Source organism: Callospermophilus lateralis, chromosome 19 (genome assembly GCF_048772815.1).
Source record: "Callospermophilus lateralis isolate mCalLat2 chromosome 19, mCalLat2.hap1, whole genome shotgun sequence".
Taxonomy (NCBI): domain Eukaryota; kingdom Metazoa; phylum Chordata; class Mammalia; order Rodentia; family Sciuridae; genus Callospermophilus; species Callospermophilus lateralis.
Window position 1 is genome coordinate 19502462 of NC_135323.1, and position 25630 is coordinate 19528091.

Consider the following 25630-nt stretch of genomic DNA (forward strand, 5'->3'; position numbering starts at 1 on the left):
GAGGTCCCAGCCTCCCTCCCTCCTAGGCACAGCTGGCCACCCTCCCACAGTCTGCACGCCTGGCCCCCGTCCCCTCCCCGCAGCCCCTGTCCCAGGCCTCCTCGCCAGCTTTGCCAGCTCCCAGTCTCTGTGACAAACACCAGTAGCTCCCGCAGGGACTCCTCTGTCACCACCCCCGCTTCCCTGGCGACAGGATCCTGTCGTGGATCCTGCCTTCTGCCTCCAGCCTGGTGCCACTCCTCGTCCGCCACCGTGGCAACGCTTTCAAGGGCTGGTGTACAGCCAGGTGTGACCGTCACATCCCGGCCGCCTGTGCTGAGTGTCCCCCACAGGCCCCCAGCCAGCCAGAGACGATGGCTCAGCGCCCTCCACGGCAAAGGGAAGTCGAGATCCTTCCCAAATCCAGAGCCTCACTCTGTCCCTGCAGGGTTCCAGGTGGGCGGAGCGCAGAGAGCTGGGGTCACCTGCGTTCAACCTGCCCCATGTTCTGGAACAACCAAATGTTTCTGACCGGCATCGTCCTGGGCGCCAGCGCCATGGAGCCCATCTTCTCGGCCTCTGAGCAATTTCTACCCACGTGGCGGGCGCTCATCCATCTTATTTTTTTCATATTTTATTGGTACGTAATCCGCATAACAAAATGCCCTGTTTTAAAGTGTCCGGCCAGTGTGTATGGGTGGTGCTGCCATGGCCACCATGGCCACCATGGCCACCATGGCCACCAGCTGATTCAGAGCGGGCACCTCTCTCCAGGGGGACCTGGACCCAGGGCGGGTCCTCCCCCTCCCCCTCCTTCCCTGGTAAACACCCCCCCTCCATCTCTGGACGGGCCCCTTCTAGACGTCTCATATGAATGGGGTCCTACAGCCTGTGCCTTCAGAGGCTGGCCTCTGTCACCTGGCATCATGTTGCCGAGGCTCGTCCCTATTGGGGCCTGGACGCTGCCTCGTTCCTTCCTGGGGCTGCTGTGGTTGGGGTGGTGGCCCCACTAAGACTCCGCCTCCAGGGGAGCAGCCCCCAAGAGCGCTTGGGTGCGAGGGAGCCGTCCTGTGGAGACAACCCCGTGATCCCCTCAAGAGTAGCTTTGCCACCTGAGAGGAGGGTGACATGAAGCTTCCTGGCTCCTCTCTCTGCGGGGTCTGCTGCGCAAGGTCACTCACTTTCCTGCTTGCCACCATGAGACCCTCGCCAGCAGCTGAGCAGAGGCTGGGGTCACTCTCCTGGGACTCTGGAACCATGAGCCAGATACATGTCTTCTCTGTAAGTTACCCAGGCTCAGGTATTTTGTTATAGCAACAGAAAAGGAGCTAAGATGAGGCCGGAGAATATTCCATTTGGTTTAGTCAGTTTTTTGTTGCTGTGACCAAATACCTAACAGGAGCCCCTCAGAGGAGGGGAGGGCAGTCCGTGGCCAGCCGGCTCTGTTCCTCTGGCCCGAGGTGAGGCAGCACGTCGCGGAGCACCTCCTGGCTGGAACCTGCAGCCAGGCAAGGAGGGGGAGGAATGAAGCCCCCGGTGGCCAGGGAGGGGGTGGCACAGGGCGTCACGCTACCTGGCACCTGTCAACTCTCAGACCAGCGTTGTCTTGTGAGGAAAATAACGGGACTCATTTATTAGCATGAAGCCAATTTGGGGCCCCAGAACTCTGCTGTGCCCCCCGGACCAGGAGTGGGGTTCCCTGTCACTGTGCAGGTGCGACTGGCCCTCCCTGGGCTGAAGCCAACCTGCCGGTCCGTCCCTCCACCCCCCACCCCAGCCCCGAGGGGCTCAGGGTCCCCTGGAGCTGTTCCCTGCACCGCCTTCCCTCCTGCAGCCCCTCCCCGCACCCAGTCTCCTGCAGAGCTCTTCCTAACCAGGCCCCCGCAGAGCAGTGCCAGCCACCACCTGCGGGCCACCTCCAGGTGCCTGCTGCGCTGCGTTGGAGCAGCTGCGTCCAGGTTTCCTCACCAGGTTCTTTGAGAGCAGGATTCTGCCTCCCTCCGTTCATCCTCCCTTCCCCTTCCTTCCTCCCCACAGCTACCTCATGGCTCCTCCTGTGCGCCAGGGCTGCCGCGACCCACGGGGCAGTGCAGGAGTGTGTGCCTGCTTGCCCACATGCGTCCAGCATCCTGAGGTGGACGTGGAAAACACAGGTGCTTTAGAGAAGCCCGGGTCAGGGCTGAGGGCTGGGGTCGCAGGGTTAGGACCCAGGTTAGTCAGGAGAGACCGAGAGAGGACAAGGGACAAACCAGCTCAGCTTCACAGAGGGACGTTCCAGGCAGGGAGACAGCAAGGGCACCCACTGAAGAGGAAGGGCACTGGGTCGCCCTGGGGATGCGCAGGAGGTGGCCTCTGCAGCCGTAGCCCCGCGGGCGCCCTGCAGGAGCCCAGGGGGTATCTGCAGGACGCACAGGAGGAGGCCCCTCGTTTCTTTCCCCTTTAGGGCCTGGGTGGCTCCTGGGGATGCCTGTCCTGGGCCGGACGCCCTCTCCCCTGGAAGGAAAGGTCCTGGTGCAAATCGGGCAGATGGAAACAGACTGGGGGCTTCCCCTGCGGCCCCTCGTCCTGGCAGGCTGAGGGCCGCCTGCAGGACTCGGAGGCTCTGCCAGCAGAGGCTGCTCTGAAGCTGCCCAGGGTAGAAGGAGCACCCCCTCCTTAGGGGGCAGAGGCTGTGTGTGGCAGCCCCCCTCCCGGGCACTGTCCTCGGGGATCGGCTGCCTCAGCCTCCTGCCACAGGCCCTTTGCAGTGCTTCTCTAGCCCCCTGCCCTTCTTGACTCAGGACTCACTTGAGACCTGGGTGAGATGACGCCAGTCTGCCAAACCCTCCAGTAGCTTCTAGGTGGCCTCAGTGTAAGGCCAAACGCCTCCCACGGAGCTGCAGGGGTGCCAGAGGCTGGCCAGGTCAGCCCCCCGGCCCCAGCCCTCCAGGTCCTGCCTCTCGATCTCTGCGACAGCTTCTCTGGCCTCCGCACCCTCCCCCGTCACACTGAGGGTGCTCCCCGGCCTGGGCGCTGTCGTTCCTGCACCCCCAGATGCCCTCGGAGAGAGATCCCCTCCTCTTGGCTTTCAGGTGCCCCTGGAATGCGCCCTTGCCAAGAGGCCTCCTGAGCCACTGGCAAGTGGATCCTGTCCCCTGCCACCCCCGTGTCCCTGCCTGCCAGTCTCCATGGCACCCATCTCCAGGTCCCACCCTGTGGGACTGACTTTGTAAAGTCACCTGGTTGTTCCATTAGGATGTGGACTCCATGTGCCACTGCTGTGTCCACAGCACCTTAGATCAGTGCCCGTGCAGGGGCCGCACTCGGTCAGTGTGGGGGCCTCTCCCAGCTGCGCTCTGAGCCCCTGGACCCAGCACAGTCTTGGGGTGTGAGTGAGGAGGGGCCAGTGTCTGTCTGCACACCCCCGTGCCTCGGAGGTGGCTCCGTAAACATCTCCTATTTCAGTGGCTCCGTACTTACATCTGCAGTTACCTTTTGTTTATGGCGAGCACTGATGATTTCCATTTATAGCGTTAATATAAAGTTTCCTGTTTAGAGCAAGCTCCTTCAGGAATTCACAAACCAGTATTCACCAGCCAAGAAGATAATTTACAATGCACAATGCGATTTTATTAGAAAACTTTTCTGACAATAAAAAATGCTAATTATTTCCTATCAGTTATATTTTAAAAATGATTCCTGAGATAGCCGAGGGGGAAACATTTTTTAAAAATAAAGCGTACTGTGACCTGGAGTCCAGGAGGAAATCCAGGATTCGAGATCAGCATGGATAATCTCTAAACCCTGAACTAAGAAAATCTCACGGGATGTATTGTATTGGTAGCGATAAATAGTAGAACACAGCAGGAGAGGTGATAATGAGTGTAAGTCTAAGATTTTCCCAAAATAACCCAGCCTCTGCCCTTGGTTACCCAGCTGGCGGTACACAGCGGCAATGTTTCCTCCCGTCGCCCACTCCAGGCTGTGAGGTGCTTTGTTTGTTCCACCTCTAGGGGGCAGTATCAGCCACTGGTTTAGGGCTTCATGGCGGGGCTTCTGTTTGGGACACAGGCATATTGAACGCAGAGTATTTATCGTTCCTTCTTTGTGGATGGAAGCAAGTCTGATAGGTTAGCAAATACAAAATCTTTTTGCATTCAGCCAAGATACTTAACGCCACAGCCCTGGGATATACAGAGTCGGAGGGAAAGCAGTTGCCCGCGGGTGGGTTTTGAAGAAAGAGTGGGAGCCTCACACTATAAGACCTATTTGAGTCATCTTTTGTTGTGGGCATAGAGCCATTAAGAACATCTGTTGTGCCTGGCTGGCACCGTGGTGCACACCTGTAATCCCAGGGGCTTGGGAGACTGAGGCAGGAGGATCACTAGTTCAAGCCCAGCCTCAGCAACTTAGTGAGACCCTGTCTCAAAATTAAAAATAAAAAATGGACTGGGATGTTGCTCAGTGCTTAATCACCCCTGGGTTCCAGCTCTGGTACAAAAAAAAAACCAAAAATAATTGTGAGCCAGGCACTGTGGCTCACACTTATATCCCAGTGACTTGGGAGTCTGAGGCAGGAGGATTCAAGTTCAAGGCCAGCCTCAGGAACTTAGTGAGGCCCTAAGCAACTTAGCGAGACCCTGTCTCTAAGTAGAAATAAAAGGACTAGGGAGGGGCAGGATGGTGGCTCAATGGTGGATCTCCCCTGCCTCCTATGCATGAGGCCCTGGGTTCAATCCTCAGCACCACATAAAAGTAAATAAAGGCATGGTGTCCATCTACAACTAAAAAGTAACTGTTTAAGAAAGGGCTAGGGTGTAGGATGTGGCTCAGTGGTTAAGTATCCCTGGATTCAATCCCCAGTACCAAGGGAAAAAAAAAGAACCTTCTTTCTGGGCCCAGGGTGTGCTCAGCAGTAGAGCTCTGCCTGGTGTAGATGGGCTCTGGGTCCTATCTCTGGCAAAAAGCCATCATGGGCCTGGAGCTGTGGGTAGCTCAGCAGGACAGTGCTGGCCAGTATGTGAGAGGCCCTAGGTCTGATCCCAGCACCGCAGCAGAACAGAGTGTCATTCAGTCCTAGATGTCCTCAGCTGTCGGCCACAGCAGGGACTCGGAGTTCTCTGCCGGCACAGAGCTCCATCTGGTGCCAGGTCGTCCCAGTGATGAAGAGCGGAGTCGGTGAGTCGTAGCCATCGAGACAGCCGGGCCCTGAGAATCAGCGGTGGTCAGCTGCTCAGGGCTGCAGTTTAAACAGGTGGCCAAGGAAGCCCTCGCTGGGGAGGAAGAGATGGCTCGGCGTGAAGGAGTGAGGGACCTGGGCGTTCTCCTGGGGGGAGAGCATTCCAGGTGGAGGGAGGTGGGAGCAGGTGGGCATTAGGGCCCTGGAGCGGAGGGGGGGGGTCCCGGGAGGTGGGTCAGAGGTGGGGGGGGGCGCTCAGTGCTGTTGGGAGGGGTCTGTCCTGGTGAGGAGCCAGACACAGTACACCTTTCATCAGGTCCCCCCCAGCTGTGTCGGGGAGCGGCCTGCAGGGATGAGGAGAGGGGGAAGAAGCAGCCCAACTTGGGGTACAGCAGTTCCCCGTTATCTGAAGTTTTCTTCCTGTGGTTTCAATTATCTGCAGTCAACTACAGTCCAAAAATATTAAATGGAAAATAGCCAAGGGACTGGGGTTTGGCTGAATGCTAGAGCACTCGTCTTGTAGGCACAAGACCCTGGGTTCGATCCTCAGCACCACATAAAAAACTAAATGAGTGAAATAAATGTATTAAAAAAAAGAACGATCCTTAAAAAGAAAATTGCAGAAATAAACAAGAAGTTTTAAGTCACATGCCATTCTGAGTAGCAGGATCAAACCCCATGCCCCCGCTCCTTCCTGCCTGGAACGTCCATCTTCCCTCTGTGCAGTGTGTCCACACTGTGTGCGCTGCCTGCCCCTTGGGGACAGAAGCCATCTGGTTATCTGATGCATGCTCCTCTTAGATGGCCCTTATTGTATTTAATAAACCTCCCCAAGTGCAAGACAGTTATGCTCACAGAGAAGATGTCAAGTGCTGTCTGTCTAGGGTTCAGTACTGTGTTCCAAGACACTGGGGCTGCCCCTAAAGCACCACACAACCCGATCAGTGGCTACGCCGCGTGGCCTCTGCACGGGCAAGCTGGTATCTGAATGTCCACTAGGCCAGAGCGCTTGCTGACCTCTATTTGCAGGCCCGGAATTTAGTTCAGTGGTAGAGCAGAGCCTCGTGGGCATGGGGCCCTGGTTGACGTGACAGGATTGGGTACAATAGAGCAGGCAGGGCAGGGCAGGGCAGGATAAGGGAACTGGTCACATATGTACACAGCAAGCACCTGATAAATGTCCATGGAAGACAGTGAGGATGATCTGGGCCTTCTGCAGGGAGGTCACGCCTTTGCTGGTGGCTTAGGTTTTCCTACCTTCATTCTATTAAAGCCTCAGCAGAATGCAGCACCCTGCTAGGGAGGCGGAGCTGAGCCCCACCAGGCGTGTGGCGATGGTGAACTAAGTCAGCCACGATGGTGAACTAAGTCAGCCACGGAAAGGGCTAGAGGGGCCTGGCCTGGCCTGGCCCATGGAAAGTGCGTGATCAACTTCAGCCACAGTGAAGCCCAGCCTCCCCTTGCACTGTACCTCCCTCATGCTGCAGGCTACCCTCCAGGAATCTGTGATCCAAGGTGGGAATCAAGGAGAAGAACCAGAGCCAGTGCAGGGGCCCACACCTCCAATCCCAGCCACTCAAGAGGCTGAGGCCTGAGGATCCCAAGTTTGAGGCCAGCCTCAGCAACTTAGTGAGGCCCTAAGCAACTTAGTGAGATCCTGTTTCAAAATAAAAAAATATAATAAAAAATAAAAATAAGAAGGCCTGGGGATGTGGCTCAGTGGTTGGGCACCTCTGGTTCAACTCCCAGTACAAAAAATTAAAAGTAAATAAAACTAAATTTTAAAAAGGGAGAAAAACAAGAAGGAAAAGGATCTAAAATACTTTCATTTTTATTCTAGTTGATTCAATTGCAGCCCTATGAGGTAGACAGTGTAAATATCCCCCTTTTTGCAGATAAGGAAACTGAGGCTCAGGAGAGGTAAATAGAATTCAGGATCCCCCCGACACACACACACACATAAGTCTCCAAATCCCCAGATAATCAGTGAGCAGTTTATGTAGATGCTAACAATCTTCACTTAATCATGTGCCATTTCCCAGTGTATTGTATATAATTTAACACTATTTGAAGGGTTTGGGGATGAACTTTAGGAGTGGGGGTGAGGGTGGCAAGGGAGGGGTCATGGGGACTTTGGAGCTGAGCTGGTCCTTGGAGAATCTTTGGAGGCTGGAAGGTAATTCAGGAGGCAGGTCAGGGGCGAGCACCAGGTCGGGTGACAGGGGCTGGGATTCATACTCTCTCGGTAACAAAGTTCTGTGAGTGTCGATGTGACTAATGATCATCTCGAGGACTTCGTAAGTGATGGGTGCTTTACTAAGTCCTCCCCACTCTTATACCTCCCCTCTACATTTAACCCTGTCTTAGTCTGTCTTCTGTTGCTATAGTGAAATACCTGTGTCTGGGTAATGTATAAAGAAAAGAAGTTTATTTGGCTTCTGGTTCTGGAGCGTGGGAAGTCCAAAGGGCATGGCCACAGCTCCCGGCAAGAAGCAGCAGAACATGGTGGACAGTGGGGGGCTGGGATGTGGCTCAGCGGCAGAGCTCTTGCCTTATACACACCCCGTGGGTTTGATCCTCAGCCCAGGAGCCAGGAGGAAGAGAATAGAACATGGTAGAAAGCAGAAGGGGAAGACGTGCCTGGGAGAAAGACACAGACCCTAGGGACAGCCTGGCTGTGTGACAACCCACCTCCACAGAAGCTGACAGTCTCGGGAGAATGAGAGCTTCGCACTCCTACAGGCGTGGCCCAGGCCCCCAAGCACGTGGAGCCCTGGTGACCCAGACACCTCGTGGGGTCCCACCACCTCCCGTGCTATTACCCTGAGCCATGTGTTTCCAAACCACGGCAGGCAGGTCCCACGTCACCCACTGTATCGACAGAGAAGCAAGGTGGCCGCACTGTGACGTGGAGCCGGGCTAGCGCTCAGAGCTCATGTTCCCCAGGCCAGCTCAGAGACCAGCTGACCGGGTGGTGGTCAGGAGAAGAGCGAGGGGTCATGCTGGCTAGTGCGGGCCTTGCTCCTCTAAGTGTGGGCCCCAGGCCAGACCAGGAGCTCCTCTGAACTGTGCCCTTGGGCCCCTCCCAGGCCCACGGAGTCGGATCCGCACGCCCAGGTGCTCTGTCACATCAGCATTGGAGAAGCAGCAAGGCTGGCTGGCTGGCCTTGTCCCAACTCCATCTCCCTCCTGGCGCAGGAGAGTTAGATGCTCACCCTAGCAGGTGGGGAGGGAGCCAGGCCAGGCCAGCACAGACTTGGACTCTTTGAAGTCCCTATTTCTTCTAAAAATGCCATCAAATGTTTCATTCCGTTCCATAATGTATCCGCGGTCATTTCGGTGTTTCAGAATGGTCATGTAAATTGCAGTGGAGGGATCTGTGTTCCGGGAAGACGCACAGATGCATTTCCTTGTCTGCTAAATGGAGCAATAATGACCACTGCGAGAGTCGCCGTGGAGATCAGAGGAGACTCATGTCTATGGAAATGCCCCGTGAATGGTCCTCGTCACACACGTCGTCGTTCTGGGTGGCGCTGAGCCTTCTCCCCAGAGCCAGCGTCCTGCCGCCGCTCCCGAGGGCTGAGGCCTCCTGTGCCTTCCAAACACCCGGGATGAGCGGGTTCCCAGAGCCAGGGAGGACAGAGCAGGCTGCGTGGGTCCTCAGGGAGCCCGTGACTACGGCCAGTGGTCTTTAAACGACTCTGGTAACTTTCTTACGATGGCACGGTCCTGGTTGGCCAGGTTAGCTGGCAGGGCCCAGGGAGACTCAGAGGAGCCACAGACGTCGGGAGAGGAGGAGAGGTGGCCGCAGTGCGTCCTACTCCCTGCGGCTCTGGAGAGAGGGGGTCAGGGGAGAGGCAGACAGGAAAGAGAAGCAGATGGCAGCGTCCGGGGCCTACAGCACGTGGGAGGGGGAGGGGCATCGGGCCATCGGCTGCCCTAGGAGTGACTCTGGGATCCCCACCAGAGGACCCCACTTTTTGTAACTGGAGGGAGAAGTGAAGGCAGAGGGAGACAGACAGACACTGACCGTGCACAGCAGAGGTCAGGCCAAGGGCCACCAGAAGCAGCACTGCCAAAGTCGAGAGTGGGGGAGGGGAGATCAGCAGTAAGTCCCCACAGCCCAGAGCCACCGAGGAGGAGGAGAGAAGAGCATTACACAGGGCGCCCCCCACTTACAGGGGGCTACACCCCAATAAGGCCATCGAAGTTGAAAATACCGTGATTGAAAACGCACTTAGGCTGGGCACACTGGCGCTGGCCTGGAATCCCAGCAGCTCAGGAGGCTGAGGCAGGAGGATCGAGTTCAAAGCCAGCCTCAGCAGTTTAGTGAGGCCCTAGGCAACTTAATGAGACCCTGTCTCTAAATAAAATATTAAAAAGGTCAGGGGATGCGGCTCAGTGGTTAAGCCCCCCTGGGTTCAATCCCCAGTACCAAAAAGAAAGAAAAAGGAAATGCATCTGATACGCCCAACCCAGCAACCACCACGACAGCCCGCCTGCCGTGAACCTGCTGGGACGTTGAACACCCGCCTTTATCATCTCACACCGTCTATAAAACCTGGTTCCTAACCAGGTGCTGAGTGTCTCGAGGAATTCATTGACCACTGAACTGAAATTGAAAGACGGAACAGTTGTGCATCGCTAAAGCCAAACCATCACAGGGTGGGGACCATCTGAGGTGGCCCCAGGTCCCCCTGAGGGAGGGCTCCTGTAGACTAATAGGGTTAAAACACATTTGGGGACGATAAGAAGAGATGGTGGACATTCCTTTCTTCTTCTCCTTCCCCTGATGATCAGAAGGATTCCCACACAAACCGCATTTCTGTTCCAAATGCCGTCTTTGCCAATTACAGAGATCTTGATCTCGGTCCCTCGTGACCAACGCCAGGTTGACACTGTGTGTTTAATCCATCTCTTGTCAAAAGTTATTTAAGAAGCAGCAAATCACAAAGCTGTTTACAGATTATATGTTTGTAGTGTGACCTCCTTTTTGTTTACAAGAACATGTGTGTGTCTGTGTGTGTGCGTGTGTGTGTGCGTGTGTCTGTGTGCATGTGTGTGTGCGTGCGTGCGTGTCTATGTGGGTGTGTCTGTGTGTGCGTGTGTCTGTGTGTGCATGTCTGTGTGTGTGCAGACATCTGTGTACGCTGTGAGCAAAGGAGAGTATCCAGAGGAATATCGTCAAGTGATAACCAAGGCTTGACTCGCGCATGCGTGTGTCCCTTGACACGTGTCTAGGTATCACGCGTTGATCGTTCCTCCATAGAGCAGTGATAGTTGTAACGGGGCTTGTCTCTGGGGGTCAGATCATGGTTTATTACTTAAAATCTGTAAGAGAGGACAGAGGCTCACCTGGAGTTTTAAAGGCACGAATGTATTGTCCAGATCATTCTTCAGGCCTGGGCGGATCCAGGGACTCAAATGATGTCGTTGGGAACCTGCGTCTCTCGTCTCTTGGATCTTTTGTCTTTTTAATTGGCTTTATTCTCAGGCCGTTCCAGTCCTGCACCTCACCTGCCCAGCTCCCCAGAGGGAAGAGAGCAGCTCCTTCCTTAGGGTCATCAAAGTCCCAGGCGGACTTGGTCATCTCCACCCCTAGACCAGGACTCGGCTGTGGCCAAGGAAAGCTCCGTTGATGGGCTTCTGAGCTGAGACCGCGTGACTCAGGAGGGGCACAGGAACTTCAGGGACCGAGTGGTTTCCCACAGAGCCCTGCTCCACAGGTGGAGGTGCAGATGGCCGCTGTCCCCTCACGGCCCTCGCCCTCAGGGCGTCTGTTCCGCGGTGTGTGTGATGAGCAGCGTTCCTCCTCAATGGCCGAGCGAGCACGAGGTCCCCTTTGAACAGCCGGCCTGGGCTGCACCTGGACACGACAGTCCAGGTCCCTATGTCATGAGCACTGAGAGACGAGACGGCTCAGGCCCAGGGCAGGGCAGGCCCCTGACTTTAGAGGCACACGAGGAATGGACAGGAGCCAGCCCGGGAACCAGCCCCTGGTCGACGGTGGAAGTTGCGTGTGTCGAAGGCCCTCTGGGCCCTCAGACGGTCTCTGGGGCCCTGGGTCGCCCGAGCGACGCGCCCAGGGAGCCCGGCCTCTGCCTCTCGGCCTCTCGGCCTCCCTGGTGGTGCGTGCAGCCAGCTCTGGTCTCAGTGAAGGCGTCCCTGCATTCTGCTGTCACACCGCTCTGTTTCTTCCTTTCAGGGTGACACTAAGGACATGGTGACAGACTTTGATGAGAGGCACGATGAGTATCTAATATTGCTTCAGCAGAGGAACCGGTAAGTGCAGCCGCCCGGCGGCCCTCGTCCAGCCACATAGAAACCCGTTCAGGTTTGTCAGCGCACGCGGGCCTGTGTCAGCCAGGGAGGGCCACGTCCCGGCTCAGGGCTGGACTACCCCCTGCAGCCCCAGCCCTGTCCCTCCTCTCGCTGGGGCCACTGCATCTTTTGACGGAGCCTGGGCAGCCTGCTTGGTGTGGTGGCCTGCGTGCGTCCCTCTGCAGAGCCAAGCACCGTGTGGGTCTGGGCCGGGCGGCAGGTGAGGATGACTCAGAGGTGACAGTGGCACCAGGAGCTGTCTCACCCCCGCTGCTCAGCTCAGGCCAGTTGTCCTCTGTGGGGACATGGGCCACAGGGTCCAGGTCCTCCAGGTTTGCCAGAATCTGTGTGAAATCCCCTGGGCTTTAGGGTGTTGGTGACGTGTTCACATTAAAGCGCCAGCAGCAGAGTGCCCAGGCCAGGAGGGCCAGGAGGGCAGGGCACATGGGCCTCTGTGCCCTAGGGGAGGGCAGGGGAGGCCGGGAGGCTGACCTCCTGCAGGTGGCTCTGGGTCTCGTCGGGTGGCTGGACTCCGGTGTGTGTCACCAGGGCCCCTGGTGGTGCACTGTGTGGAACAAGTTCTCGTGGCACAGGGTAGTCCCCTGCGTCCTAGTTTGGCATCTAGTAAGAGCCCCTGTTTCTACGGCAACGCCTGTCCTTGCACCCAGATGCCCCCTAGTGACGGCGCCTCTCTGTGGAGGGTGTCCTGGTGCCCAGGTGGCGCCCTCATCTCCCCCCATCCAGGGCGACCTCAAAGTGGAACAGCGGACGGCCCTCCCGTGAGGCCCTCGGTGAGGCCGCGGTGGCTCCCAGGGTCATTGGCGGGTGGGGCCATGGACACGGAGGCGATGGCTTCATCATCTCCACGGGACTCGTGGGGACAGTGTCACAGTTCCTTATGAGCAAATTGTTCCTCATTAATCGGGGGGTCAATATGTGCCACCAAAGAGGAGCCGACCCGAGCCTGCGGGAGGGTTTCCAGAACCAAGGTCAGCGCCACAGGCAGCCGGAGCCCGTGGGCACTGAGCACGGCCACCTGGGGCTGTCACCAGGAGGGAGCGTCTGGTGGCAGGAAACGAGAGGCGGAGCTGGGTGAAAGGTCTTCTCGCGACCCGTGGAGAGGGGGAGCCCCGGCCATGGGTGGGGGCCTGGGGGCAGTTTGCCGAGTCCAGCCCCGTGCCCGGCACCGCAGCCCGACATGTCAACCAGCCAGGCAGACGGGTGATGACGCCCATTGTGCAGGGGACCAAATGGGTGCCACAGAGGGGACACCACGGTCTCTCGCAAGCCGGGAGGTGGTACAGCTGGCCGCACTCTGTTGTCATACATAACCGCAGGGAGGGAACCCCCAAGCTGCCAGCCCCCTGCGTTACTAAGTAGGGACTGAACCAATTTACCTGGAGACCGGGTCTACGGACGGCAGAAAACCAGCGTCTGAGCCTTACTCAGGCCTGGGGAGACGACACCCCACTGTTCAGTGGGGTTGCCTGGAACCCCAGAAGGGAGCGAGCGGGCACCAGGTGACCTTGTCCTTACAGTCACTCAGCAGGATGTTTGCGAGCCCCTCTCAGGGCCCGGTGTTACCTGGCACAGGGAGGATGCCCCAGACTGTAGGTGGTAAAGGGCAGAAGCCCAAGAAAAGTGGATTTAACAACTAGGAAACTTATAGCTCATGAAATCAAGGTTTCAGGTATGGCTAGATCCAGGGGCTTGCCCTATGTCACTGCAGTCAGTCATCCTCCATCTCTTCCTCTCTTTCCCTCTGTGGGTCATTCTCAGGTGGGGACTTCCCTGGCCAAGGCTCAGGCCACCAGTGAAGCCTCGGTTTACATCCCACCTCGAAAGGAAGATGCATTTCTTTCCCAGGCTCTTAGCGAAAGTGCTGAGGCTGCCATGGGCTCCGCTTGGCTCCAGTCCCCACTAGAGCGACCACCCCCAGGTCTGGGCAGGTGTCACTGAGGTGGGCGCAGAGTCAGTCCCCCCCCCCCAAGCCACTGGAGCAAGAGGAGTGGGCTTTTCCCAGGGAAGTCCAGGTCTGTGTGGGGAAGAGCCGCCTGTCACCATGCCAGGCAGGAGCAGCAGAAAGTCGTCCTGTGCCCCAGGAGGGGACTTGGGTGGGGAGGGAGGAGCAGGAGGAGGTGTACAGTGACCACTCCTCCCCACCCTCCCAGCCGCCTTAGTGACCCTGGTCATCCAGCCGCATGCAGGGGGTCATCACGCCCAGCGGGAGTCATGAAAGAGCCACCGAGTGGCCCAAGGGCTAAGCTCTGGGTGGCTGGAAAGGTCATGTCACTTGCATTGAAGAGGGGACGGCAGAGGGGCTGCCGTGGGTCATGGGGGACACAGCTTTGTCCACCAGACCCAATGGACAGCAGTGGTGCCGTCTGGTCCTTGGGAAGGACTGTCAGAGGAAAGCGCGCCCAGGGCAGAGGGGACCCGCTGCCCGAGAGGAGGGTCAGGCAGGAGGAAGGGAGGCGGGACCCGCCCAGGGCCTCTGGCCAGCCCCAGGTGCAGCCGTCACTGACCCCTTGGTGTCCTCATCCCACCTGGAAAGGAAAACGGCATGGACTCTAGGTGCCCAGAGGAGGAATCGGGCCCTGGTGGGAAGGGAGACGGGAGCCTGGCAGTGCCTCCAGCCCTGGGCTCCCCACTGGGCCCCGTACGCGCTCTGAGGTGGCGTCTAGGACCCGGGCCCTGCCCCCCCTTTGTCCTTCAGAGCTGGGCTCATGGCCTCCTCTGAGTCCCCTGGGCCTGCTGTGGAGGCAGAGTGGGGACGGGGCGGGCGAGCGTGGGCAGCTTCCCTGGCCCTGGGTCTTCACACGCTGAAGGACGCAGGGGACAGGGCACTAGCAGATGGGGCAGCCTGTGCCCACGTCACCGTTTGCCGTTCTCCCCGCTCCTCATCTCAAACTCGCCTCCTCCCCAGGCCACAGGCAGAGAGCCGACCCTCAGAGGTCCCCGTGAGGTAACAAAAGTCCCAAGAGCCATGTGGCTGGACCACAGTCCCTGGCCTCAAATGGCCCAGGGACCCCGGTTCAGTCAGGAGCCCATCCCCCATGCTGCGGCCCCAGGAGCAACAGTGCAGCTGCCCTTTGGGCTTCTGTGTCCTCACCATGTCCCTGCGCTGCTGGCCCCTGAGGAGGGGATGCTCCCCAAGCCCCCAGCTCCGGCAGTGCCCGGGCCGGCCCTGCTCCCCCCTGCCCCGGGCCCTGCACTCTGAACTTGGGGCCTGCGCCTCCCCACTGGGCACTGGAGCCCTGGGTGCCGGTGACCCAGAGGCCACCATGAGCATGAGGTGGGACCCGCGGCTGTGGAGTGCCCGCGGTGGGCGGCAGCTGTGGGTCGGGTGCTCCCTGCCAGGCCCGCAGTCCCCTGGGCGGCTGGTTCTAGAAGGAGCCCTTGAGAGCGTCCTGCGGTCCTCACTGTAGGCAGCACCGCTGGCGGGACAATGCCCGTGCCCAGGCGCTCGCCTTCGTGGGAGGGAGGGACAAGAGCCAAGCATGCAGACGAAGCCACGGCACGTGTCCGTAGTGACCGGGGTCGTGGGAGAGCCTCGAGGCCGTGGCCAGCTGTGGGCAGGCCTGGGATTTTTCAGTCCTGGGCATTGCACTCAGGGCCACTCTGCACTGAGCCCCGTCCCAGCCCTATTTTGTATTTTATTTAGACACAGGGTCTCACTGAGCTGCTTAGGGCCTCGCTTTGGCTGAGGCTGGCCTTGAACTCTGGGGTCCTCCTGCCTCCTGGGCTGCTGATCACAGGCGTGCCAGCCGGGGCTGGGTGTTGGATGGGCGGGAACCCATCTGATTTATCCAAATCCCACCTTGGAGAGTCCTTTTCCCTGATGCCGCCTGACTGTCACTGTCTGCGCTGGCTGCAGGGGTGGGGCGTTCCTTCAGCAATTCCTTCACCGTCTGAGTGATTGTCTCCTGATTCATCAGCTTCATGAGTCCACGTTTTCATAAATCACCTGCCTGCGCAGAGTCGCACGTGCAGCCCAGGGACGGGAGGCTGCAGCCGCGGCGTCCGAGGCTCCCTGCCTGGCTGACGGACCCTGCCGCCCAGGGCCAGCTTCCCTTGATCACTTGCTCCCGAGCTGCCCTGGCGTCTGGGGAGGCGTCTCCCGGTGACTTGTGTTTGCCTCTGTTTCTGTTGTTGCCTAACAATCAGGCGCCTCCCAGGCTCCCAGCTGGCAGCAGATAAGCTGTCCTAATAAATGCCCCTGCCACCGTGGTGACAAGATGGATGTGTGACCCGCTACAGGGACTTAAACAGAAAACAAAGACATGGCCCCAGCGCCACGCCTGCCTCCCCCTCGACTGAAGTCTCGTCTGTCACCGTCCTCTCTGGGCCCACAGACGCTTTGTTTGCCCTCAAATTTACCCCTGTACCTAGGCCCTTTGTATCGTGCCGCCCCCCACCCCTTCAGCCTGTGGAGAGGTCACAGACAGCCCCGTCTTTCCACCGGGTCTTGGCAGTTATTACGTCTCCACGACACCCCGACTTCTCCCTCCCCGGGTTGGAAGTTTGGGCGGCCTTCAGGGCTTTGTCTCCTTGCCCAGGGTGGATCTCGGGAGTAACCGGCTGGCGGGAGCTTGCTGGGCAGCACCAGGTGTATGACGTTGGCTGGATTTCCGTCTTTCTTCCAAGACTCTTCTGTGAGTTTCCAGCAATGGCTGAGTTTGCCCGTCTCGGCATCATCTCCTCACCTTAGAAGAGGTCTTTGCTTGGGTAACAACTCTGATTTAGCCAAATCGCCTAAACTTGTATTCTAACCCCGCCACCAACCAGCTGGGTGATGTTGGGCCAGTTGCTGGTCCTCTCTGGACCTCAGTTTTTCATCTGTTAAGTGGGGGTGACAGAGTGACACCCAGGAGTGCTGCTGCGCAGATGGACATCTTGAGCTGCCCGCTTCCCTCCCCTGGGCCTCCCCAGGGTCTCTGGAGGCTTGAGGCCATGGGGGGACCCAGGGGAGGGAAGTGGGGCGGCTCCCTGCCTGGCTGACTGCGTCCCCCAGTGCTCACCTTTTATATGATTGCTATTCTTATTATTATTGTTAATTATTTTGGTGCCAGGGATTGAACCCAGGGGCACTTAACCACTGAGCCACACCTCCAGCCCTTCTTATGTTTATTTTGAGACAGGGTCTCACTGAGTTGTTTGGGATCTTACTAAGTTGCTGAGGCTGGCCTTGAACTTGCAATCCTCCTGCCTCAGCCTCCCAAGCTGCCAGGATTACAAGTGTGCACCACTGCACCTGTCTGATTGCAGTTATTTTGGAAAGTGTACCTTTTTCTGACTTGGCAGGTCCATATTTGTAGCCCTGCCCGCGGGTTTTCTGTGTCAGTCTGGCCAGCTGCGGGCGTGTGGAGGTGCCTGTGAAGGCCCTGCAGAGTCTGGCCTCCCGTGGCCGCAGTTCTGGCAGGGCTGACAAGGACACTGTGTGGTTGGTGGCAGTGCAGTGTCAGGAGTGTGTCAAGGCCAGGTGTGAAATGTGAGGCGGGGGCCCAGGGATAGCTCACCCGGAGACCTGGCCACACTCAGGCCAAGGGGTGTGACATCATGTCACCCATCATGAGCCAGCGCCCAGGCTGATGTATTTCAGCCTCCCTGGGGCGTGAAATGGTGGCACCTGAGACACCGGGGATGGCCGGGAACACATATATTCACTCAAAAAAAAAAAAAAACTAGACTGCCGCGTCTGGCAAAGGCTGTTTCCTGATAAGCCGTGTCACATGAGAGGCCTCCCACGGGGACCTCCACCCTAGGCCCGGTTAGTCACTCGTCTGATAAACCGTTGCTCTTCACACAATGTATTGGGCACAAAGGTGGTGGTCTCTGAGACCCAGCTGTGTGTGGCAGGGAACGGCCTCCTTTCTGTGTCAGCCACCAGGGCGGGGGCTGCGTGTGCTCAGTGTCGCTGACGTGCATTTGAGCCACAGAACCATGGCAGAACGTCCCTGCAGGCCCCACACTGCCTCCCCGTGTGTAACACGGCCTCTGGGGGCTGTTGTAGGTGACCAGCTGGGCACAGCCCCCATCAGCATCCCCTCGGTCCCCATTCCTAAAGCAGCTCACCTCTGGCCCAGGGGCGTGGCGGCTCAGACGTCCCGCGACCATCTCTCCTGCAGGATCCTGAGGCAGCTGAGAGCCAAGGACCCCGTGCAGCTGAGGCTGGAGCACCTGGAGCAGGGCTTCTCCGTCTACGTCAACGGGGCCAACTCGGAGCCCAGGACGTCCCCGCGGAAGGCCGCGCACGCCGAGGGCCCGCTTGGTGAGCACAGCCCTGGGCCAGGCAGCGGGCTGGCGGGGAGCCCATTGTCCAGGCTGGCGGGGAGCCCAGTGTCCAGGCTGAGGCCCGGGGCCACCCAGCACCACACAGAGGGCAAAAGGAGAGAGAAGGGAGAGAAGAACGATCAGGGAGTGGGGGACCCTGCCCCGCGCCGTGACAACTAGTTAACACTCCGAGTTGACCAAGGCCCTCGGCCGGAAAGAGAGAGAGAGAGAGAGAGAGAGAGAGATCCCTTTTCTTTCCTCTTCCCCAGCAGTGGGAGGCGGGAGCCGGGCCTCACCCTGCTGTGCCTGCCCCACTGCTGCCCCCCCAGCCAGGGGTCCTCCTTCCTGTTTAACTGGTCTCAGCCCCGTCCCCGGAGCGGACACCGCCAGGGCAAGCATCCCTAGATATGAGAGTCAGAAGTTTAAGGACACGTCCAGGTGTCCGGGTGATTTGATGACACCTGGTTTTTACTTAATATTTCTTAGCGTTAGTCCCTGACCCCTGTCTAATACCCGATTCCACCGTTCATTTCTGCGTTGACTTAATCCACACCCCTCATACTTTAGGTGGGTTTTGTCTGCCCTATTTTTAAAAAGCCCGAGATGCCTTGAGTAACGGCAAAGCTCCCTGTCCTGTGACTGGCCCAGCATAGGCCCCGAAATGGTGTGGGGTTGACTCAGTGGATCTGCAGGGCCCACGTAACACAGGTGCCTACCCCAGGTGCCAAAGTGCCCTCAAGCCAGGCAGCTTGCTGGGCACGCCTGTAACCCCAGCAACTCAGGAGGCTGAGACAGGAGGATTGCAAGTTCAAGGCCAGCCTCAGTAATTTATCGAGGCCGTAAGCAACTTAGCAAAACACTGTCTCAAAAAAATAAAAAGGGGGACTGGGGTTGTGCGAGGCACTGGGTTCGATCCTCAGCATCACATAAAAATAAATAAAAAAATTAAAGGTATTGTGTCCAACTACAACTAAAATAAAAAAAAAAAAAAAAGACGGAGAATGTAGCTCAGAGGTACAGCGTCCCTAGGTTCAGTCCCAAGTACCAAAGGAAAAGAATTTAAAAAGAAAAGCCCCCTCTGAGAGGCCAGGATACTACCAGGTATTAAGAAGAGGATTTGGCACAAGACAGAGCAAGACTTGAACGAGGCCTGTTCTGCAGTCTCCAGCTTTGGTTCCTCAGGCAACTTGCGAGCTCTCTGATCCTCAGTTTCTTCTTCTTTACGACGGGAATTAGTTACGCACACTTGTAGGCTTGCCAGAGGGATTTAATGACATGTTTAATAAATGCGAAGTGCCTGACACGCAGTGGCCTTGGTTTGTGATATTCTGATTCTTTGCCTCCTGGACGAGGCGCACTCTCCAGCCACCGTCCACAGGAAAGGAGAGAGAGGGGAAGTCAGGCCCCAGGAGGTTCCCCGGGAAAGCCCTGCCCTTGAGCTTCCTAGGCCCCGGCAGAGAGGGGAGCTGGGACTCTCCTGAGCGGCAGGGAGGACAGGTCACAGCCCGCTGCTCTGCGCCCTAGCCGCACGCGCGGTCGTTCAGCAAACCTGCCGCGCTGTCCCCCTTGCACACTGGGTACCTGTCCCATGCACGCGCTGTCCTGTCCCTAGCTTCTCCGTCTTGGCCATTGTTCTTCACATGGGTCACAGTGCCAGACCTGGCTGGATGCTGTCCTGTCACTCCATGGTGAGATGTGCCCTTGCCCCCGGCACCTGGCCTGTGGTCTCCGGCTCGCGGCCCCAGACAGGCCGCTGGGCATATGCGCAGTCGGAGGCCTCGCCGTGGAGTCTCACGCTGGTGGCCGGTGTCTCACCAGCCTCCCTCCCCTTCTCTGGTGCAGATCATGGACGGAGACTCCCACTTCGAGAAGCTGAAGACATCGTAAGACGCAGTTCACAGACGGCCCCCAGCAAGGCCCAGCGCCGAGGATGGCACCAGGTCTGGGGACGCAGGCAGATCTCGATTTTGGCCCCAGCTCATGCCTTAGAGTCTGGAGCAGGGCCGTGGTGGGGACAGAGCATGGTCAAGGATTTAGAAGCCCTGGGGCAGTGGGTGGGAGTGCTGGGCACGGCAGGGGTGCCCTCCCCAAGGGTGGGGCTGGCTTCTCAGGGTCCCCTCTGCTGCATGTCCTCCTTCTGTACTGGGCCCCACTGGGAGGACAGAAGGGTAGACACAGCCCCTTCATGAAGACTCATTCATCCAGTTTTTTATTAAATTAAGCACCTACTATGTGCCATGCATGATCTTAGATGCCAGGGCTATATTGACAAAGACCCTGCCCCTTAGAAGTAAGTGCCACTGGGTGCTGCTGATCCCCACCCCTCAGGACAGCGGTCTGCATTGCTGAGCACCTATCCCAGGATGCGGGCTTGCCCTGAGGTCCTGCGCGACTCCTCTCCTTTGCACCCACAGAGGACCTAGGGGGTGGGTTCCAGTGCCATCCCTTCTCTGAGGGAGTGGGGGAGACAGAGGCTCAGAGACGTCACTGAGCTCTCCCAGGTCAACAGGTAGGAAGTGGCAGAACTGCGACACAAACACAGCTTTCCTCCGCGTCCTGTTCTTTCCGTCATCCTCGACACCTCCCTGCAGGTCACGCACACCTTGCCTGGGACCAGGACCCCTTCCTCAGCCCCGGGTACAGGGTGCATATGCAGATTGCCTGGGGGGTTAAGATGCAGATGGCCAGGCTCCAACCCCGCGAGGCTGCCTGGCCGGGCTCCGGCCCGGGTTTCCTTGTTACTGTGTTCATCTCGCACTCACCAAGATGGGCAGCCGCACCTCACACTGGACCAAGTGGATGGGCCCATGGCAAGGCGCACGCGGGCTCCGTCGGCCCAGCCTGTCTGCACAGCCTCGGTGGAAATTGAGGCCCAGGGACGGAGGGCAGTTTGCTTAGAGCCTCGTGGCCACTAAGAGGAGAGGGCAGCAGGGCAGTGGACCCTGGTTCTCCACCTGCCCCTCCGGGGCCTGGTGGGGGGCGCTCGGCCTGGCTCAGTGCTAACGCGCAGGCGCAGGGCAGCAGTCTGGAGGCCTCCCTCTGTCCCCAGCAATGACTGTTAATTTCTCACTAATGAGGCCTTTCTCCTCTTCCCACCAAGTCGCTCTCCTGTTGTTTCGAGTGCCTTCTGTCACCCAGAGCCGTATTTGTGTCTGAGACTGTGACTTAACAGCTGGCCCCAGAGTCTGTGCAATTTAAAAGACTTGGCCTAAGATTCATTAGCTCCCGTCCCCAGTCTCCCCTGTGGCCCCCACTTCACAGGCCGGATCTCGGCTGATTCCTGGCTTCCTGAATCGGGGGGCAGTAATTGTCCTTCTGCACTGTTCTCAGTCGGGGTCAGCCAGTGCCTGTCGGGGAGCCTGCCTGGGTGGAATGCAGGGCCCAGCATGGGTGCTCGGGCCCGTGGCCCGCGGCTCTGAGCAAGGCTCTGGGAACAAGGTCCAGCAAGCACAGGTGCCCTTCCCTGGCCCTCCAGGAGAGCCGTGGCCAGACACAGTCGGGCAGGAGGGACTGACAGCTGGCCTGGGATCAGGAAGCCACCACACCACCATGGGCCCAGAGGGCCCTGGGGCCTGTCCAGTGTGGGACCCTGGTGAAAAACCTGTCACCCGCATGGCTGTGCTCAGCAGAGAAGCACCAGCATCTGTCCCTGTCCACTCCTGCTCTCCCTGTCTCCTGGGAGGCTCTGATTGGCTGAACCTAAGTCACACCCAGAACCAGAGCCAAAGGGACCTGTGGAAACGGGATTTGGCTCCTTGGCCTCTACTAGACTGAAGAGGTCAGGCGGGCGCCAGTCCCTCCCCAGCAGACCACTCTGCCCACCTGTGGTCCCAAGAGTACCACCCCCGAGACCCAGGTGAGCAGAGTGGGCCAGGAGGCACGCATGTATGAAATCATTCCGTGACTTAATGACACTTCTGGGCACCTGCCAGGGCCCGGGCGTGTGCAGGGTCCTGGGGTTTAGTGAACCAAAGCAGGCCCAGTGCCCCCTCGAGATCCTGCTGCCTGTCGATGGCTGTGGAGGGACCGTGTCCTCAAACCCCTTGGGCCAGCTTGCCCCAGATAACCTTCCTGCACCCCTACAATTTTAAAAGACTTTAGTCCCTTGCTAATCTTTTAATTCAAAAGATTTTATATTAAAAACCTAGATTCCTATTTCCCTGAAAAACAGGAAGACCTGGCCCCGACTCTGGGCCTTTCCCCTCCTGTTGGGTGACGCCACTCCAGTCAGGGCAGCAGTGGGACCTGCGGTTGGTCCTCGTGCCTGGGTCCGCTGCCCACCTGGCTCAGAGTCTGTGGCCCTGGAGGGTGGGGGGTCAGTGGTCCGCTCCCCTGCTGTGTGCCCCGAGCTGGGGATGCAGCCTCTCTGAGCCTTGGTTCTGTCATCCAGGAACCTTCTCGTGGCTGCTGGGAATGAATGTGGGCAGTGGTGTCACAAGGGGCCCCGCGGCAGGGACTCTGCCTCTTCAGCTAGGAGGACCTGGTGACAGGTGACAGATGGAGCCAGAGAAGTGGGAAGAGCGCAGCTCTGGCCTTCCTGGTGGCATCGAGGACTTGCTTCCTGGTCACTGAGGGGGAGTGGCACCAGTGCCCTCCTCACAGCTAGTCAGCCGATCAGCCGAGCCGGGGTCTGCGGAAATTCGAGAAGGGCCAGTAAATAGTACCGAGCTTTGCTGCAGTGGACAGAGGGGCAGAGGGCAAGGGGGACTCCTCTTGGGGACCTTGGGCTCTTCCTTCTGGTATGTCCCTGTAGTCTGCCAGCCCCCACTCGTTCTGCGACTGTTTGTGGAGCACCTGTGAAGTGTTGGGCCTCCTGGGGGCCAGGCCGGGGCAGGAACGAGGCTCGCCTGCTCTCCCAGGCTGTTCCCAGGAGCAGGTGGGGAGGTGCAGGAGAGCCAGCCAGGAGCCGGGCGGTGCTGGGGGAGGACACGGGGAGGTAGGCTGCGCCCGGAGACCATGTGAGTGGGCAGGCAGTGGAGGCCCGCGCATCCAGCAGAGGTAGCCCTGGAGGATCTGGGGAGAGTCTCCCTGGTGAAGGGCACAGTAGGGACACGGGTACTGGGTGAAGGAGGCAGGGTAGCCAGTGTGTGGTGGCAGATGGTGTCAGGCTCACAAAAGGCCTTAAGTGTTGGGAGCCATGGCCGAGTCAGGATGGCGTCTGGCATTTTGCCAGAAGGAGTGGTTGAGAGGTGATGCTGGCGAGCCATTAAGATGATGATAATTAAGTTAAGCTGTGTATGGTTATTGGGACGGTGACTGATTGCGGTAACTGGATGATGCTAAATTGAAATAAGCTGTGTCTTCAGTTGTACATAAATCTCTGCTGTCCAGCAATAAGGCGGCTCCTGCTACCTCGGGTGCCCGCTCCCCGAGTGGACACAGGAGGGGACAGGGGGCAGCAGGAGAGGCTTGGAGACCGCTTTTTCTCCTTGCTGGTCCCCACAGCCCCTGTGTGCACCCTGTTCCCTGTCCCCTGGCTTCCTCCAACACACCCACTGCCTCAGTGTTCCTGGCTCGCCGGCTGCTCGGGGAGAGGCCTGGGCTGCGGCTAGGCAGCCTGCACAAGGTGCCCGCAGGACTCAGGCAGGGCCAGGCTGTCCCTTGCAGGTCCTGCCCTGGTGGCCCTGGAGCGGCTTCTCCCGGAGGAGGCTGGGAGTGGCTGGTGGAGACTGCCCAGCTGCATGTCGTCACCACCAGGAGAAGAGCACGGGATCCGTGTCCTCCGGCCCCAAGTAGTGGAGGGATGGGGGGGTTCCATGGAATGAAGTCCTCGAGGCAGCATTGGAGACGGGCAGCCACGGGCAGGCGGGGTGGTCAGGGGCCACCCCACTGGGAAGGGACCGAGCCCTGTGCCTGCCCGGGTTGTCCTGTACAGCAGGGCCTGCCAGGAGGGGCTGGGGCCACACGGTCACCTAGCCAGGGCTGGTCAGCAGAGACCCCATGTTGTCCCAGTGCCACCCCAGGCCTGGTGACTGCCCCTTTTGCTCCCCACCTCGTCCCCTGCACCCTCTGCTGCTAGGTCTCCTCAGCAGCCTCACAAAGCCCTCCCAGCCCCCGCCCAGGCCCGCTGACCAGCCCCCGCCCAGGCCCGCTGACCAGCCCGGGACACTCGCCCCTTCCCCTGGTCTCGCCCGGCATCAGGAGGCCCCGTGGGCAAAGCTGCCCCCCAGGAGGGGCCGCCTCAGGCCACAGAACCGAGGCTTCCCGGGCAGAGGTCAGAGGCGTCCATGCCAGCCAACAGCCCACAGCTCTCCCAAGACCCCCCCCCCAGACCCCAGCTCTGGCGCCTGGAGTCCGCCGTGACGGCTGTGGGCTGTGACCCGCTGCCTTGCTGCCAGGGGCCGGCGGTGATAGATGGGCTCTTGTTCCTACTGTCCTTGCCCCTCTGCTCCTGGGCCCTGGCTCTTTCTGCCGCCATCAGTGGATTAAGATTTATGGCTCCCTCGGCCTTGTGATACTTGGGTGGACAGCGGCCTAATCAACAGAGCCGTCGTTTACCAAAACGCTGTCAGATTTGATGAACGTCAGCGCTCTTGGCATTAAATTGGTAGTGAAGGGACGCCCTGCAGCTCCACCGCGGGGTGGGCTTTCCTTAAAGGTCCAGGCAGCAGGCTCCCTGCGCTGAAGGCAGGGCTTGCCTCTCCCTCAGCCGCCATTGCTGGCTTCCTGTCTCCCTTGGTCCCCTCGGCCCTGCTCTTGGTCCCCTCCTTCTGAGCTCTGAACACCTGAGTGAGGACAGAAGGGGAAACCACCCACAGAGCCTCGGGCTTTCAGCCCCCGGGGACTTCACGGTCTAGACTGCGCTAGTGTCAAGAATTTATTTTTTTTTTGAGGTCAGACCAATCTGGAAAGAAGAGGTCCCCGCAGGCAGACAGACTTGCACCCCCAACCTGCCTCTCGGGTCTCGGCAGAGCTCTTCCGCCTCTAGAGGGAGCCGCGGACATACTGCACAACCCGCACAACCCTACCGGGCAGCCCTGCGCTGCTCTTTTTTGTACTTGACAATGAGCTTGAACACAGGCCTCTTGATCCCTATAACTGCGCATGGACGGGCTGAGTGGGCTGGGGCTCAGACAAGCTGGCCTTGGGGTGGTGAAGCAGAGCAGGGGGCTTGGGGGTCAAGGGTTTTCAGTCCTCCCCGGGGTATACACTGCCAGCGTCTACCCAGGCCTCGCATGCAGTGGGCAGGAGAGAGCAGCTGCGAACCCCCAGCCCAGAACCCCAGCCCAGAGTGCCGCCTCATCGGGAGCCCGGTCGGCTGGTGGGAGGCAGGGAGCATGGGTGCGAGGGTGCGGTGGGGGCGGAGCTGCTGGTAGGTGTGGGCGGGGCTGCTCCAGTCTCCTCCCACTGGGGGTCAGGGGAGGCTCCCGGGTCTGGGGGTGGAGCGCAGGCAGAGGGAGGGCCTATTTGTTACCCCTGAGCCACTTGGTATGAGAAATTCTTTTTTTTTTTTTTTTGTAGTTAGACATAATACCTTTATTTTTTTTTAAGAGAGAGAATTTTTCAATATTCATTTTTTAGTTCTTGGCAGACACAACATCTTTATCTTATTTTTATGTGGTGCTGAGGATCGAACCCAGGGCCTTGCACATGGTAGGCAGCACTCTACAGCTGAGCCACAACCCCAGCCCTGGTATGAGAGACTCTAACAGGAGCACCGCTTTGTCCATGCTGCTTCCTAAGCACCGTCTCCACTGCCAACTCCCCGAGGTTGGGGCATTGGGTTTTAAGTGTTGGGTTTTTCACTTGTGTCTTCCCACGTTTCCGGAGCCTTGTTCTCAGTCAGTGCTAAGAACCTGCTGACTAAGTGCTTTAAGGCCACTGCCAACCTGTGCCTGCAGTGGAGCCCTGAAATGAGCAGCCGTGGAGAGCTGCTGGGCTGGAGGCTGCAGTCCGCAG

The 25630-nt window shown here is 58.7% G+C and overlaps 1 protein-coding gene across 6 annotated transcripts in view; it reads left to right on the forward strand.

Annotated features, from left to right (window-relative positions):
• The window catches only part of Katnip (katanin interacting protein), a 142270-nt gene that overhangs the window by 33081 nt on the left and 83559 nt on the right, over positions 1-25630 (forward strand). For 5 of the 6 annotated variants that reach the window (XM_076840194.2, XM_076840192.2, XM_076840196.2 and 2 more), the window contains 3 exons: positions 11343-11419; positions 17587-17729; positions 19574-19671. In XM_076840194.2, coding sequence (XP_076696309.2) covers positions 11358-11419; positions 17587-17729; positions 19574-19671 — 303 coding nt within the window. In that variant the 5' untranslated portion in view covers positions 11343-11357. Of the gene's footprint in view, positions 1-442; positions 620-11342; positions 11420-17586; positions 17730-19573; positions 19672-25630 lie in introns of those variants that run through there. The other variant, XM_076840195.2, reaches the window with a different exon arrangement.